The sequence below is a fragment of the Athene noctua genome, chromosome 2 (genome assembly GCF_965140245.1).
Source record: "Athene noctua chromosome 2, bAthNoc1.hap1.1, whole genome shotgun sequence".
NCBI classification, from domain to species: domain Eukaryota; kingdom Metazoa; phylum Chordata; class Aves; order Strigiformes; family Strigidae; genus Athene; species Athene noctua.
In genome coordinates, this window is record NC_134038.1 from 81,740,309 (window position 1) to 81,752,783 (window position 12,475).

The 12,475-nt window shown below is 38.4% G+C and overlaps 1 protein-coding gene across 1 annotated transcript in view; it reads left to right on the forward strand.

The window, feature by feature from the left end:
* Window positions 1–12,475, forward strand: part of TRIO (trio Rho guanine nucleotide exchange factor) — a 253,663-nt gene that overhangs the window by 177,189 nt on the left and 63,999 nt on the right. The window contains exon 34 of the mRNA XM_074899531.1: window positions 6,692–6,935. Within this exon, the coding sequence (XP_074755632.1) occupies window positions 6,692–6,935 (244 nt within the window). The remainder of the gene's footprint in view (window positions 1–6,691; window positions 6,936–12,475) is intronic.

Here is a 12,475-nt window from a genome sequence, read left to right on the forward strand (position 1 = left end):
CCATGTGAGAATTGCTAAGAAAGTTGGCCAAGTGAATTGCCCTCAGGATTGTTTTCCAATGTGACATGAGGAGAAGTCTTACCAACAACCTGTTCAACAGGAGTTATAAGTTGAAAGAAAAGAGGAATGAAAGGAAGGAGGAATGGAGAATTATTTTAAATATTTTCCTGACAAATTAAGTTTTAAATTTGGTTGTTAAAGTATTTTTGAGTTCTTAAATTAGTATATAAAGTTTTTGTTAGACTTTCCTTTTAGAAGAAAAACAAACTGAAAACTAGGAGACTCCCTAGAAGTTACTTGTGCTATGTATGTATTGTATGTCAAAGGAAGGAATTTACTTTTAAAAGTGTGAATTAACAGAGTAGCTTTGTTTTAATGTTTCCGTTATATGTTTTGGTTTGTTAAATACATTTAGAGGATAAAATTTTTAGTCTGTTTAAAAATACAAATAAAAATTATTTAGTAACGGGCAGAAGGCCAGTGAAATCTTTACGGTATCTTCACACTCTTGCTGAATCTGAAGTAATCTCTCACTTTGTATGTTGAAAATTCATTAACTGCAGTCCATTTGGGGTTTAAAGTTTACTGTTTTCTCAGCCTAGAAGCTTGAAGTAAGAAGACTGCCTTACAGAGATGAAGTAAAACAGTTTTATGGATTTTAAGTGCTGTTGATGTTGTTAGCCAGATGGAGCCAGTGGAACTCCTTGGTTGAATTTGGAGCATGTTCCAAACTGAGCTGGGATTCCAAATTGAGAAACATTAAAAATATCAAGTAACTTAAATAGTGTTAATTAAGTGGTAGAAATGTTTTACACTCTATTACTTATTATGCTATTGCTGAACGTTTTTCTGTTCATGTGTATTCACTATTGTGATTTAGACACAAATACAAAACATGGCATTAATCAACAGCCAAGTTAAAACCATTCTTTTTTTTTCTCCAATTATATGTTCAGACAGATGATTCTTTTAAAATAAATGTTTTGGTTAGAAGTGATAAGCAGTTATACAGGATGAATATGAACAATTAAATCCTTTATCCAGAATGCAATATTCCTTCTCACCTCTTCAGAGATATACTTTGAAAGAGCTAAAAATCCTTAGCCTTGATAGTAAGTGGTTGAGTATTGTCCAGATGAGTTTCTTTCCTTGCATCCTGTTTTCTGACATAATTGGAAGTGTCTTAACAATAGAGAATAACTTCATGATTAGCTCTTTTCTTCTCCGCCCTGGCTTTTTGGGCTAGAATTATAAGTTCTGATTGTTGGCTCCACTGTGGCATGTTGCTTTTCAGTAACAACTGGGATGATGCAATAGACCATATGTTTATAAAGCTGACATCCTTCCCAGCTTCATGTCATCTGAAAATGATACTGGAAGGCGGAATTAGAATTCAGAATTGTCTTGGCAAATGAGAGAAATTAATTGGCAAAATACCATGCAATTTAATAGGAACATTTGAGCTAACGTGAATAGGTGGAAATAGTTAACTACTAATGAAAACAGTGGGAGTATTGAACAGTTTTTGTGAACATAATCTAGAGCTATAAAGGCTCACAAGCTGTTTATTATTTTAACAGTGTGATGAAATTATTGGGGGGGAAGCAGCCCTATATTGGCTTGCAGAAATAGGATGCTGAGCTGCAGGACACAAAGTCTTCATTCTTTACTCAACATTCATAAGGTCTCTATTAATAGATACCTCATCCAGTTTTGAGTACAGAATTTTAGCAAATTAGTGGTCCATTGGAAGAGTTCCAGGAGAAAGAAGGAGAAAAAAAAGTCTGATTAGATGTCTACCAAACATAACTTATGAGGCAAGATACAGAGTTGGGTCTAATGACCCTAAAGAAAAAAGGCAGGAGGAAGAACTTCAGGTCTTCAAGGGTATAAAAAGCTACTATGCAGAGTTACGGAACAGTGTTTTACCCATATTTTAGAACAGTGTTTTACCCATATTTTCAGTGGATGGGATGAGATCAACTGACTTATCTTTAATAAAAGATTGCAATAGTATTTGTTTTCTTGTGGTTATGAAAATGTGCAGCCCTAGAGCAGAGTAATTGTGAAGGCTGGGGAATCTCTGTAACTGGAGATCTTTGAGAACAGTTTGGATAAATGTTAATCATGATTAACATAGAGGTAGTTAATTATGCTCTAGAGAAAGAGAAAGAAGTGGACTAGGTAACTTAAGATTCCTTTCCAGCCTTTTAATATCATGGGGTGTACCTTCATATTGCAAGACATGTTAAATATATCCATAGCGCTGACCTGTCTTGAAGTAAAGGAGGGTATAATGGAGTCCAGAGTGAAATACAGAATTTTTTGAGGGACATTTCTACTCCATTAAAACATCTCAGTTTTCTGAATGAGTGCTCTTATTGTACCCTTCTCAGTAAATATTTTGCCCTTCACCTTTCGCAGCATTCCTTCCATTCACCTTCTGTAGCTCTGTAGCCAGCATTTTAGGTGACTAACCAATAAAAGCGATTACATTTGGCCCATTCATTTCACCTTTCAACAGCTCCTAGCCTCAGAGCTTGATCTGATTTTAATGTTGCCTTTTGAATTTGATCCAATGCATAGGAAGTGAAATGGGGAGGCTAAAGGAACAATGTAAGTCTGATAGGTCTTTTCATGCTTGTATTAAGTGATCTGGTAGAAACATGAAATAATCCAAATTACTATTTTGGTAGCTGAGAAGATGAGAGGCTTTTAGAAGAGCTGTCATAGGGTGTTATCCTAAATAGTAGGAATCATGCTAGTTACTGTGGGTGGTCAGTGGAGCAGTATTTTAAGAAATTGTCTTCTGTGCCCAGCTGGTAACACTCTGCACTGTTGTGTATGTGAACTTGTATTTCATTCTCATGCTTCTTTAAGCTTGTTTAAAGTACTTTGGAAAATAGAAAAAGGACTGAAGCAGCAGGAGACAACCAAGTATTTAGTTCTGCCAGCTGAGACTGCAGAAGAGAAAGGCTCCCACCAGTAGAAAAAATGCTAGTAAAAAAACAGACATGCCTCTGAGTGTATGCCTCTTTTGAGAGTCAGAAACTGAGCCTGGGCAGCTACCTGGTTAAAGCCAAATACTCTTATTTTGAGACAGAACTGTCTCTCCCATTTCTTTTCTCCCACAGTGCACTTGTTTTCATTTTAAAAGGGGATTAAAGATTTTCATGCTTGAAATAATTGAAAAATCTCATTAGCTGCTCTCTTTCCCTTCCCTTCTCCTTAATATAAAATTACTGTGGGACGGTAAATTTAATTTGCAGTCCTGAGAGAAGGTTATATGGCCTGATATAAAGGCTGTTGTATGTAGCAAAACTCTTGTCACGGGTGAACCTCCCAGATACTGGTGGCAGATGAATTCTTGGTGTGGTGTCTCTGACTGCAGAAAACCTATGCTAGGAATGTATTTGGCTAACAAGCATGTGTTACAGCTTTTTTTTTTTTTTCTCTCTACAAGCGACAGTGATTAAAAGGCCTTAGAGAGGTGAACATAGAGGGTTAACATTAATTTCAGCAACAGCAAGACGCTATGTCCCATGATAAGCTGTTTAATTAAACCTTGCACCTTTTTTAATCTGTGGTTCTATTTCTGTCTGGGTTTTGTTTCTCGACTTGTCTCTGCCTCTCCAGTTTCCATGTTTCAGCCATAGCCTTATTTATTTTTATCATGCTTGATTAATTCAGTTTACATAAAAGGTTTCTTGAGAAGGATGGATAAAGTATATAAAGCCCTTGTTCAGCCTAAATTTGGGTTTAGATGGTTTGTAACTCTTTTCTCTTCAGTGCAGCTCAGTCTCCCAGCTCTGCCTCTTGCTCTTCCTTTCAGCTAGCCTAGAGAGCCTCTTTGCCAAAGCTGTCCCAACAACAGTTGTTGAGCAATGCACTTAATCACAGACACTCCTTGCTGTCCAACTGCATTTAATCTCTGCAAAAGATGAAATTACTTTCAGAAAATGTGTTATGGAGAGAAAATAAGCAATGAAACAAAGAGGAAAGCAGCATTTCCTAACCATTACTGTTACAGGAGGAAAGAAAGGTTGTTATCCCAAAGGAGTCTTGTTATCCCAAAGGAGTCTTGTTATCCCAAAGGAGGGGAAAGTTGGTAAATGTTCTCTCGGTCAGGAAAGTTGCTAAATGTTCTCTGTAATGACACAGATGTGTGTTGGGCAGAAAACATCATAGTTTTGGGTGTGTTAGGCAGTAGTGGAGAACTCCTCCACTAAGTTGCATCTAACAGTGTTAGTGCATGATTGAGGATGGTGTGGAACTAACAATTGCATACAGGAAGTGTCTTACACACTGTACTGAAGTGTGATTGAATATCAAATTTCAGTGAAATACTAACCAGCTAGGATATCTGATTCTCACACAGTCTGAAAGAGTAGGATTTTTTTTTACTTTAATAGTTTCTGACATAGCCACTGACAGCCTTTGTTTGCTTTTTCCTTTAGCTTAATACTACATAAAATACTTAGTGAACATAAAATCTGAATTATTTTTTTTTTTAATTAGGGGATGGAGAAGAAAGAACATCTATATTAAAGCCAAAAACATGTGGCCATTACACTGGTCACAAAATATATGTTAATCTCTATTTGTAGCAAGTGAAGAGTCAAGAAAGCAAGCAAAGCACCAAAGCTATGCTCCCATAGGTATTTAGGAGAAAATACGAAGACTAGATGCAGTTTCTGGAAAGTTTCAGCTTGTTTACTGTCTTGGAGCTTGCACTGATTGGGATACGGACTCTCCTGAGAAAAATTGGTCTGCATTGGACACCCTGTGAAGTCATACTTCATTAGCTTTTTTGTTAGTCCCCATCAGGCATACAGATGGTTTCAATTGTTTCTGAGTTTGTCTAAGAAGGCTATAACACAAATCAATACCAGAAAACAAGGGAAAGCTCTTTACTTTTTTCCCCTTTGGCATAGTTTTGCATGGACTAAAAACTAATGTAAAATAAGGAAAGAGTGTAAAGGAACGGGAAACTTCTTAATGAGGGAGGAGGTAGCATGTTTTGAACATGTACCCTCCCCCTGTAATTTGTGTATTGGGGCTGTCCGGAGAGATGTAGTAGAAGCAATATGATTAATTTTTAGCCTGGATCTAAATGGGTGCAACCTGATCTATCTTCCTTAAACACTAGACGTATGAGGTTTTTCTGCCCTTCTTGGCCTCTGTATTCCCCCAAGAAAACTTGCTTGTATGCACACACAAGCAAGGGTAGCCAATGAGATTAGCTGGCAGATACCATGGGAAAGCTCTGGAGTTACTGCAGACCATCTGCTAGGAGTTGCATTCTGTTGTTTGTTGCAGGCTAGAGGAAGAGAAGGTTGGAATTAGCCTTTGAGTCTTACTGGGGTTTTGCTGGTTTTGTCGGTTGCTCTAAAATTCTTGCTTGATAACAAATAATGTTAGCCTAGAAAAGTTTTTATGTAGTGCTTCAGTTCTAGGCTTGTAATGAAAACTAATTAAGAAGTAACAATTCAGTCTCTTACCTCCTTTTCCTAAAGCTCATGGGATGTAGCTGGCAGCCATGTAAGAGCCTGAATGTAATAGTCAAAAATCATGTGGCAGGAACCATGCAGTATGTTGGTGTAGCACATGCTTCTGTATTTGCTGCAGTTGGAACTCTTACAGGGTATGTGTCCTCCTTTGTCAGCATAGAGTATTGCAGGATTACCTTGCTGAGTTGAGGAGTTTACTGGCTTGGTCCAAAATGACTGAATTCACAGAAGTTACGTGCTAGCTGAGATCTGATATGAAAGTTGCACTGAAGCAGCCTGAGCTATAGAAATACTCACACACGAAAAATAGCTTGGAATGCCACTGTCATATGGAAGGAAAAGGAATTCCCAGGATGTTTGCTTTAGTTGGATGGGTTCTCTGGCACTGAGCAATCTTGGGACTTTTGCAAAGTTCGGATGATGATTTTAATTTCACATCAAAGCAGATGAAACAATCAAAGAGAAGAAACTTAAGCTTAGGCAAAGTAATTCTAATGAAGTGTTTCTAAGAGGGGGAGGAAAACCCTGAACTTGCATGCTTTTAGTTCAAGTTTGTGGGTTTTTATTTGGGAAATCAGCAAAAATGTGAAAGTTGTAAGCCCATGTGGATTTTCTATCAAATAGTTAAGTATTTGGGAATCTTATGTGAAGAACCTTATGCTGATTTTTATAATTATATATGGTGTTTCCTGGATGATTTTGTGACCTGCGTATGTAAACTGTGAGTGGGGTGGGAATAAGGCAGTAAGCTCATTCAAAAAAGGTTCCTCTTTCTGCCTTGAATTTGCAAGATAACAAAGCTCATGAGTGACTGTATTTAGTAATATCTGTCTTTTTATTGCAAATTATCACCCATAAAATATATTCTGAAGCGACTGCTACTTCAGCTTTCAGGGTAAGGAGCAGTTTAGCAAGAAAAACCGCTTAAATCCTCCGCCCAGCCTTGTCACAGCCGGTGTGCTTTGAACATAGGCAGAGACAAGCAGAGTTAGAAATCTGTTCTAAAACGCCAGAACTGCCTGATTTTGAAATGATCTGTTCTTGATGTGGAAAGTCCCAGAAGCTTGCTATCTCATCCAAAATACGAATCCTGCCAGGAATCCTAAATAGGTAACGGTGCATGACGGATGGTTTGATAACGAGCATTCATCTGGCTTCTCCTCTTGTTTTTCCCCTCACAGTTGTCTGGTGGGTGCGAGCTGACGGTGGTAATCCACGACTTCACCGCCTGCAACAGTAATGAGCTGACAATCCGCCGTGGGCAGACAGTGGAGGTCCTGGAGAGGCCCCATGACAAGCCCGACTGGTGTCTGGTTCGAACCACAGATCGGTCCCCAGCTGCAGAAGGCCTGGTTCCCTGCGGGTCCCTCTGCATCGCTCACTCCCGCAGTAGTATGGAGATGGAAGGGATTTTTAACCACAAAGGTAAGAAATGATGGAAACAAAGTTTAGTCAGCAGCAGCGTGAGTTTTAGGTAATGGGGAGTACTGTGCAAATGGGAACTCTGGTGTTCTTGTACTGTTTTGGTTTGTAGTTTTTAATTAGATAAAACGCAGTGCTTTTAGCAACCAGCAGCCACCCTGTCCATTCCAAAATAAACAGTCAGCAATTCTCAATGTTAAGTGAAAATGTGGCTGAAGACAGGGAAGAGATTAAAGCAAATTATGTGTGTCTTGGTGTACAGAGTTATGTATCATGTTAGATCAAGTTGTGGTGATAAGAAAATCTATACCTGTCATGTGTTCAAAGGGGGGAGGGAAGAAAATCTCCAGCGTGTATTATCAATGGTTCTTGAGAAACCCTGCAGTAAGAAGTCATGACAGGATCAGACTCAGCAATGGAAAAGGTAAATACACACGTCCATATGCCCTGACACAGGAATTGGCTATTTGAACTACTGTATTTTACTTAACTGAGTTTTCCAGAGTAGCAGTGGCACACTTATCCCTTTTTCCCAGAGCAGCTCTGAAATCTTACTTTGTTTTTTTGGATGCATGAAAGAATGTGCCCCTAAAGGGTGCAAGAAAAATCTGATAATTCTTTGAAAGTTTTTAAGGTTTTGGTGTGCTATGTACTCCTTTGGCTCCGTAAGCTCCCCAGGGACACGGAGTAGTTCATCATTAGAGAAAATGCTCGTTTGCTTGCTTCATTTGAAACTACTTGAGTTTTTAGCCTGTGAACAGAAAGAAATGTGAATTTAAAAAACCCCAGTTCATTAGAAGGTGTTTCATCACATGTTGGTGGAGAAGATGCCTTTCAAAAAGTTTGTTATTGGAAGTAAAAAGATTACCAGGAAAGTGGTGTTGGGGAAAACTTGTTTTCCAAAAGACAAAACTCTGGTTTTGGACAGTTTTTCATAAATACAACCTCAAATTTTTCAATTATTCAGTCCATTCCAGCTATCACATTACAATTTTTCCCAATTTTTTCACACACTCTATAAACATGCTTGTCTAAAAGATGGAAGAGTTTGTGTTTCTTACATTAGGAGCATGCACAGCAAGAACTTCCTGAATGATGAGTGATTGGGAGGGTGGGTCTGAAGGATTGAACTGTATAGTTGGCATATATTTTTGTTCTCTTGTGTCCTATAACAAACAATGTGGATAGAGAAAGTTTGCAGTTGTCTGGAAGAAAAAATTGCAAAATGTCATTAGGTATCTCTGAAACATTTCTTCCTTTGACTAGGGAGTGAAATCATGGAAATGTCAACAGGATATTTTTTTTTTTAGCAACACCCACGGAATTGATAAATCCAGTTTCCTTTGGAGCTAGGGGACTTTACCTTTGAATGCAGACAATTTTATTAGGAGAGGCAGATGTACTGGACAATACATGTTACATGAAGAACATTGAGCCTGTCAGACTCCTGAGGGAGAGACAGAGCTGGTTTTGTCTTTGAGAGGTTACTTTTATTGATCAAACGGGTGGATGTAACCTGCGTTGCTTTTTTTCCTTTAGTGTGCGTTTGGGGAAAATGGGGCAGCATGTTGTGAAGTTACTTTAGTTTCTGTTCAACATGTTGTTTTGAAATGAAGAGCATTCATTATCTGAATAAGGACCTGAAAAACTGAAGAGAAGGCCATTGCTAGAATAAGCATAATTTGCAGGGTTGAATGCAGCCTCAGAAGTGACTTTTGTCCCTGCCTCTGCCACAGGCTTCCTGTGGGATGTTAAAGCATGCCATCTAAACCCCAGCTGATAAGAAGCAGCTGCTAATTGTTTATTCCCACATTACTGAGTGTCAGGTTTAGGAGCTGGATGTTTGATTTGTTAACGTTTCCTGTGCATGTGACTGTGACTGAAGTCAGTGTGAACTGTCTTGAACTTGCAAATTTATTATATAATATTAAGTATCGGGGAACGGAAAAAAAAAAAGGCAAAAAAACAAACAACTTTAGACTGGGTACTTGAAACCACTGGATACATTTGAGTTCAGTCTCTACCTCAACTTTGTATTGCTTGAAAGAGGTTCCTAAGTGTTCATTTCACAGAGAGATTACAAAAATTAAGTAAAATTAGTGGAGTTCTTTGATTTTATTTCCCCCCCATAGAGGAAAGTACCTCAGACAATCCCACAAAGTAATTATTCATTCTTAAATGCTGCATTTGATTACAGATCTTTAAATAAGACATTGGGGAGTATGCTAATCAGAAGAATGGAAAAACAATTAGATGATCTTCTCAGAACTGTTTATTGTGAGCATTGATTGAGATATGAATTCCAACAAAACAAACAAAACACACAACCCCCATAATGAAGAAAAAGTGAATGACACATAATTTATGGCAGTTTGTGTACTTGGGTGGACAACTTTAAATGTATTTCCTAGATTTCAAGTGTTCAATTCTGCAACTTCAGTCTTTTTAATACAGGGGGGTTTTTCCTTTTCTCTTTCTGACCATAATACAGTAAAACTTCCAGCATTTTCGAATGATTTAACAAAGAAGGATATTGCCCTCTGGATTTTTGAGTTCTGAAAAATACATGTCATATGTCAGGCTTGCAGTACTCAAGGTCAAGTAATTCTGTACAGTTCGTGGGCTAAGCCACATGCAGTAGACACAAGTCTGGAATTTGTGCATGTCTGGCATCGCAAGCTGTTGCGAGAGGCTCAGGGAGAAAGAGGTTTTATGTAATTCCAAAGGAAAAAAGGAAGTGATCACCATCAGAAGTGATGGGGGTGGCTGCTTGGATGTTGAGTGCTTAGCCTATACAAATGGTTTGATGAAGCAGAGAGTTTTGCACTCGCTTCAGTATCTTTGTACCCTAAAATTTTGATCTTTTCAACAGTGCTTATAAATACCATTTGCCAACTAAACAAGTTGGAAAGCCACAGTATTTCAAAGGTGAAGTGAGCTTCCAAGTTTTGAAATAACAAACCTCTTCTAAGTTACAGCTGGTTCTTAAGTTGTGTAAAATCACATTTCATCACTGAGTACGGAAGTGTTGGGTGATATTTAGTGCCTTAAATAATCTGAAATTATTATCCAAAGTAGGCTAACATGAAAGATTATTAAAGTAGAAAGTATGTTCAGTGAAGCCTAGTTCTGACAGCTGGTCTTGGTCGTTCCTTGTCTGTCCACATATGTCAACCATGAAATGTAATGTTTTAGTCTCATGTTAGAAGACAACCCCGAAAATGACTCATCACTTGCCTACAAGTGTAGATGTTACTTGTCCTCTAAGAGTGTGTATTACTTTAAATGTCTAATCACTACCAATGGGTTAAAAGAAAAGTTAAACAAAAAAAAAGGCATTTTTACAGTATCTTCAATCTCAAAAAATTTATAGTAGTTAAAATAACAAACATTTTGTTAAGAGTATGGGAAAGTGTTACACGGAATAAAGACTTTCCCTAGGTAGATAGTCATTTGGGGGAGGGTTGATTGCAGGTTCCAGACCTCTTGCTTGCTCTGCTGGATATCAAATCTATTTTTGTAAGTTATTTGGGTCGTTTAATCAATTTGACATGCAGTTTACAGATGAGTACATTTTAAAAAAAAATCTCAATCCCTTTTATAATGCAGAAAAAAGACAAGTGGGTAGTGAAGAGGTTGAAGAACAGTTGGTGCACTCCACAAAATATAAATTACTAGCTTTGGAAGAACATGTTTTTCACAAGCAATACATAAGGCAACAATTTTTTTTCCTGTGATTCTTCACATGTTAGTGGGTGTGGGGGAGAAAGAATGTTCCTGTTTTATTTGGTGCTTCTCTTTTTTAACAAGGGTTTCTTTTTGTTTTGTGGTACATCCTTTCTATATGTGCAGTTCTCCTTCCTTCATTTGTAGGGCGTTTACAACCACAGCTTTGGGTAAAAGGCAGGGGACAGGATTCAGTATAATGAAATTGAACTTGTAAACTCAGGAAAAATTGGCAGGTGTTTAAAATTGTTTGTGAATATCTTGCCTGTTTAGATCACACAAGTTCAGTGTCTTTTCCAACTTTAAGTACATCTGAAGTCTGAAAAATTTGTGGTAGTCCTCCATACCCTTCCTCTAGGTGCTACTGTTTGGAGACCTACAAAGGCTTCAACAAGCCTTTGCTTATAAGGCTTATATTTACATGTCTTCTTTTAAGTTATGGGGTTTTTTGGGACCATGTCTAACTGCCAATTTCTGTAACTATATGTTTGGTTCAAAACCTGACCACAGAGATCTTTTGTTTACCTGGAGGTACAGTGTCTGCCTGTTCTATACATTCTTGTAATCCAGGTATCTATATAGGTTTGTTCAGATCTGAAAGGTAGGTGATCTCTTACTAACATGGTGACATACCACACACCACTGCAATACCGAACACTGGCTTTTGATTTTACTCTCAGGATCCAGCCCTGACTGGTGCCATAAACAGAAAAATGTTATTTCAGCAGTCTTTTTTTTAAAAAAAACCCTGTAGTATCTCTCAGATAATCTACCATAATAAGGAGGATCGAACACTTGATAGTTTTCAAGACAAAGGTTGTCAAATTTGTTTAAAGAGCTGTGTAGCAAGCCCTTCTCTACACCTTCAGGCTGGGAAGGAGTGGTATAGGACAGGTGTGGCAGGTGTCAGAGATCTTCTTGAATTGCTATGGGGACCTCCTATTCAGGAATTAAAAAAAAATTCACAGGTGATCTAGAGATATTTCCCCCGAAAAGAGAGACATCTTATAGTTGAGGCCACAGAGTGGGATGAAACAGTCTTGAATTTGTTACATTAAGTAAGCTTGCTGTCACACAACTGGAGACCACCTATTCAGAGTACAATTTTAGATGAAAGGGGAAGAGGAGAGAGTAAAGATAAAAAGTCTCATGTATGATCAAGAGCTTTGAAAGTTATGCTTAAGAACTGGAGCGTTTCCATGTTGAGTCCAAATACTGTTATGCAGGAAGAGGAAGCTCTGGATAGCAGCAGCAGAATTTGATCACTTAAAATGGGGATCCAGTTGGAATAATTGAAGGAGGACTGCCTGTTTGTAGTAGAAAAGAAGGATGACTTGGGCAGCAGTTGTTTGCTTACAAGCAGACAGAGGCTATAGAGGGGACGATTTGCTGTTCTGAGACTCCAAGCAAGCAAAGCATGGGCCATGCATAAGGAAAAAGGATCCCCACCCGTGGCTCAGAGCCAAAGCGCTTGCCTGTGAGACTGTCTGACAGCGTTTGCAGCTGCAGGAAATGAGTTACAGCCCAGGCCAGCCGGGAAAGTAAGTCCGAGCAGTAAGTAGGTATTCGCTTTGTCTTGTTGCCTTAGAGCCACGTGGCAAGGTGAGGACTGTAGATACCAGGGCACCATATAGAAATGTGTGTGCTTCTGCTGCACAGCTGGAACAATCACATGCAGAAAGTGGTATCGAGGAATATGTTGCAGTTGTACAAGATGCTAAATGTTAATCTACGAATTCTGATTCTTGATGAATCAATTACCTCCTCATAAAATTTCCTAATAACAGGCTGCCCATCCAGATAACCAGTTTATAGAA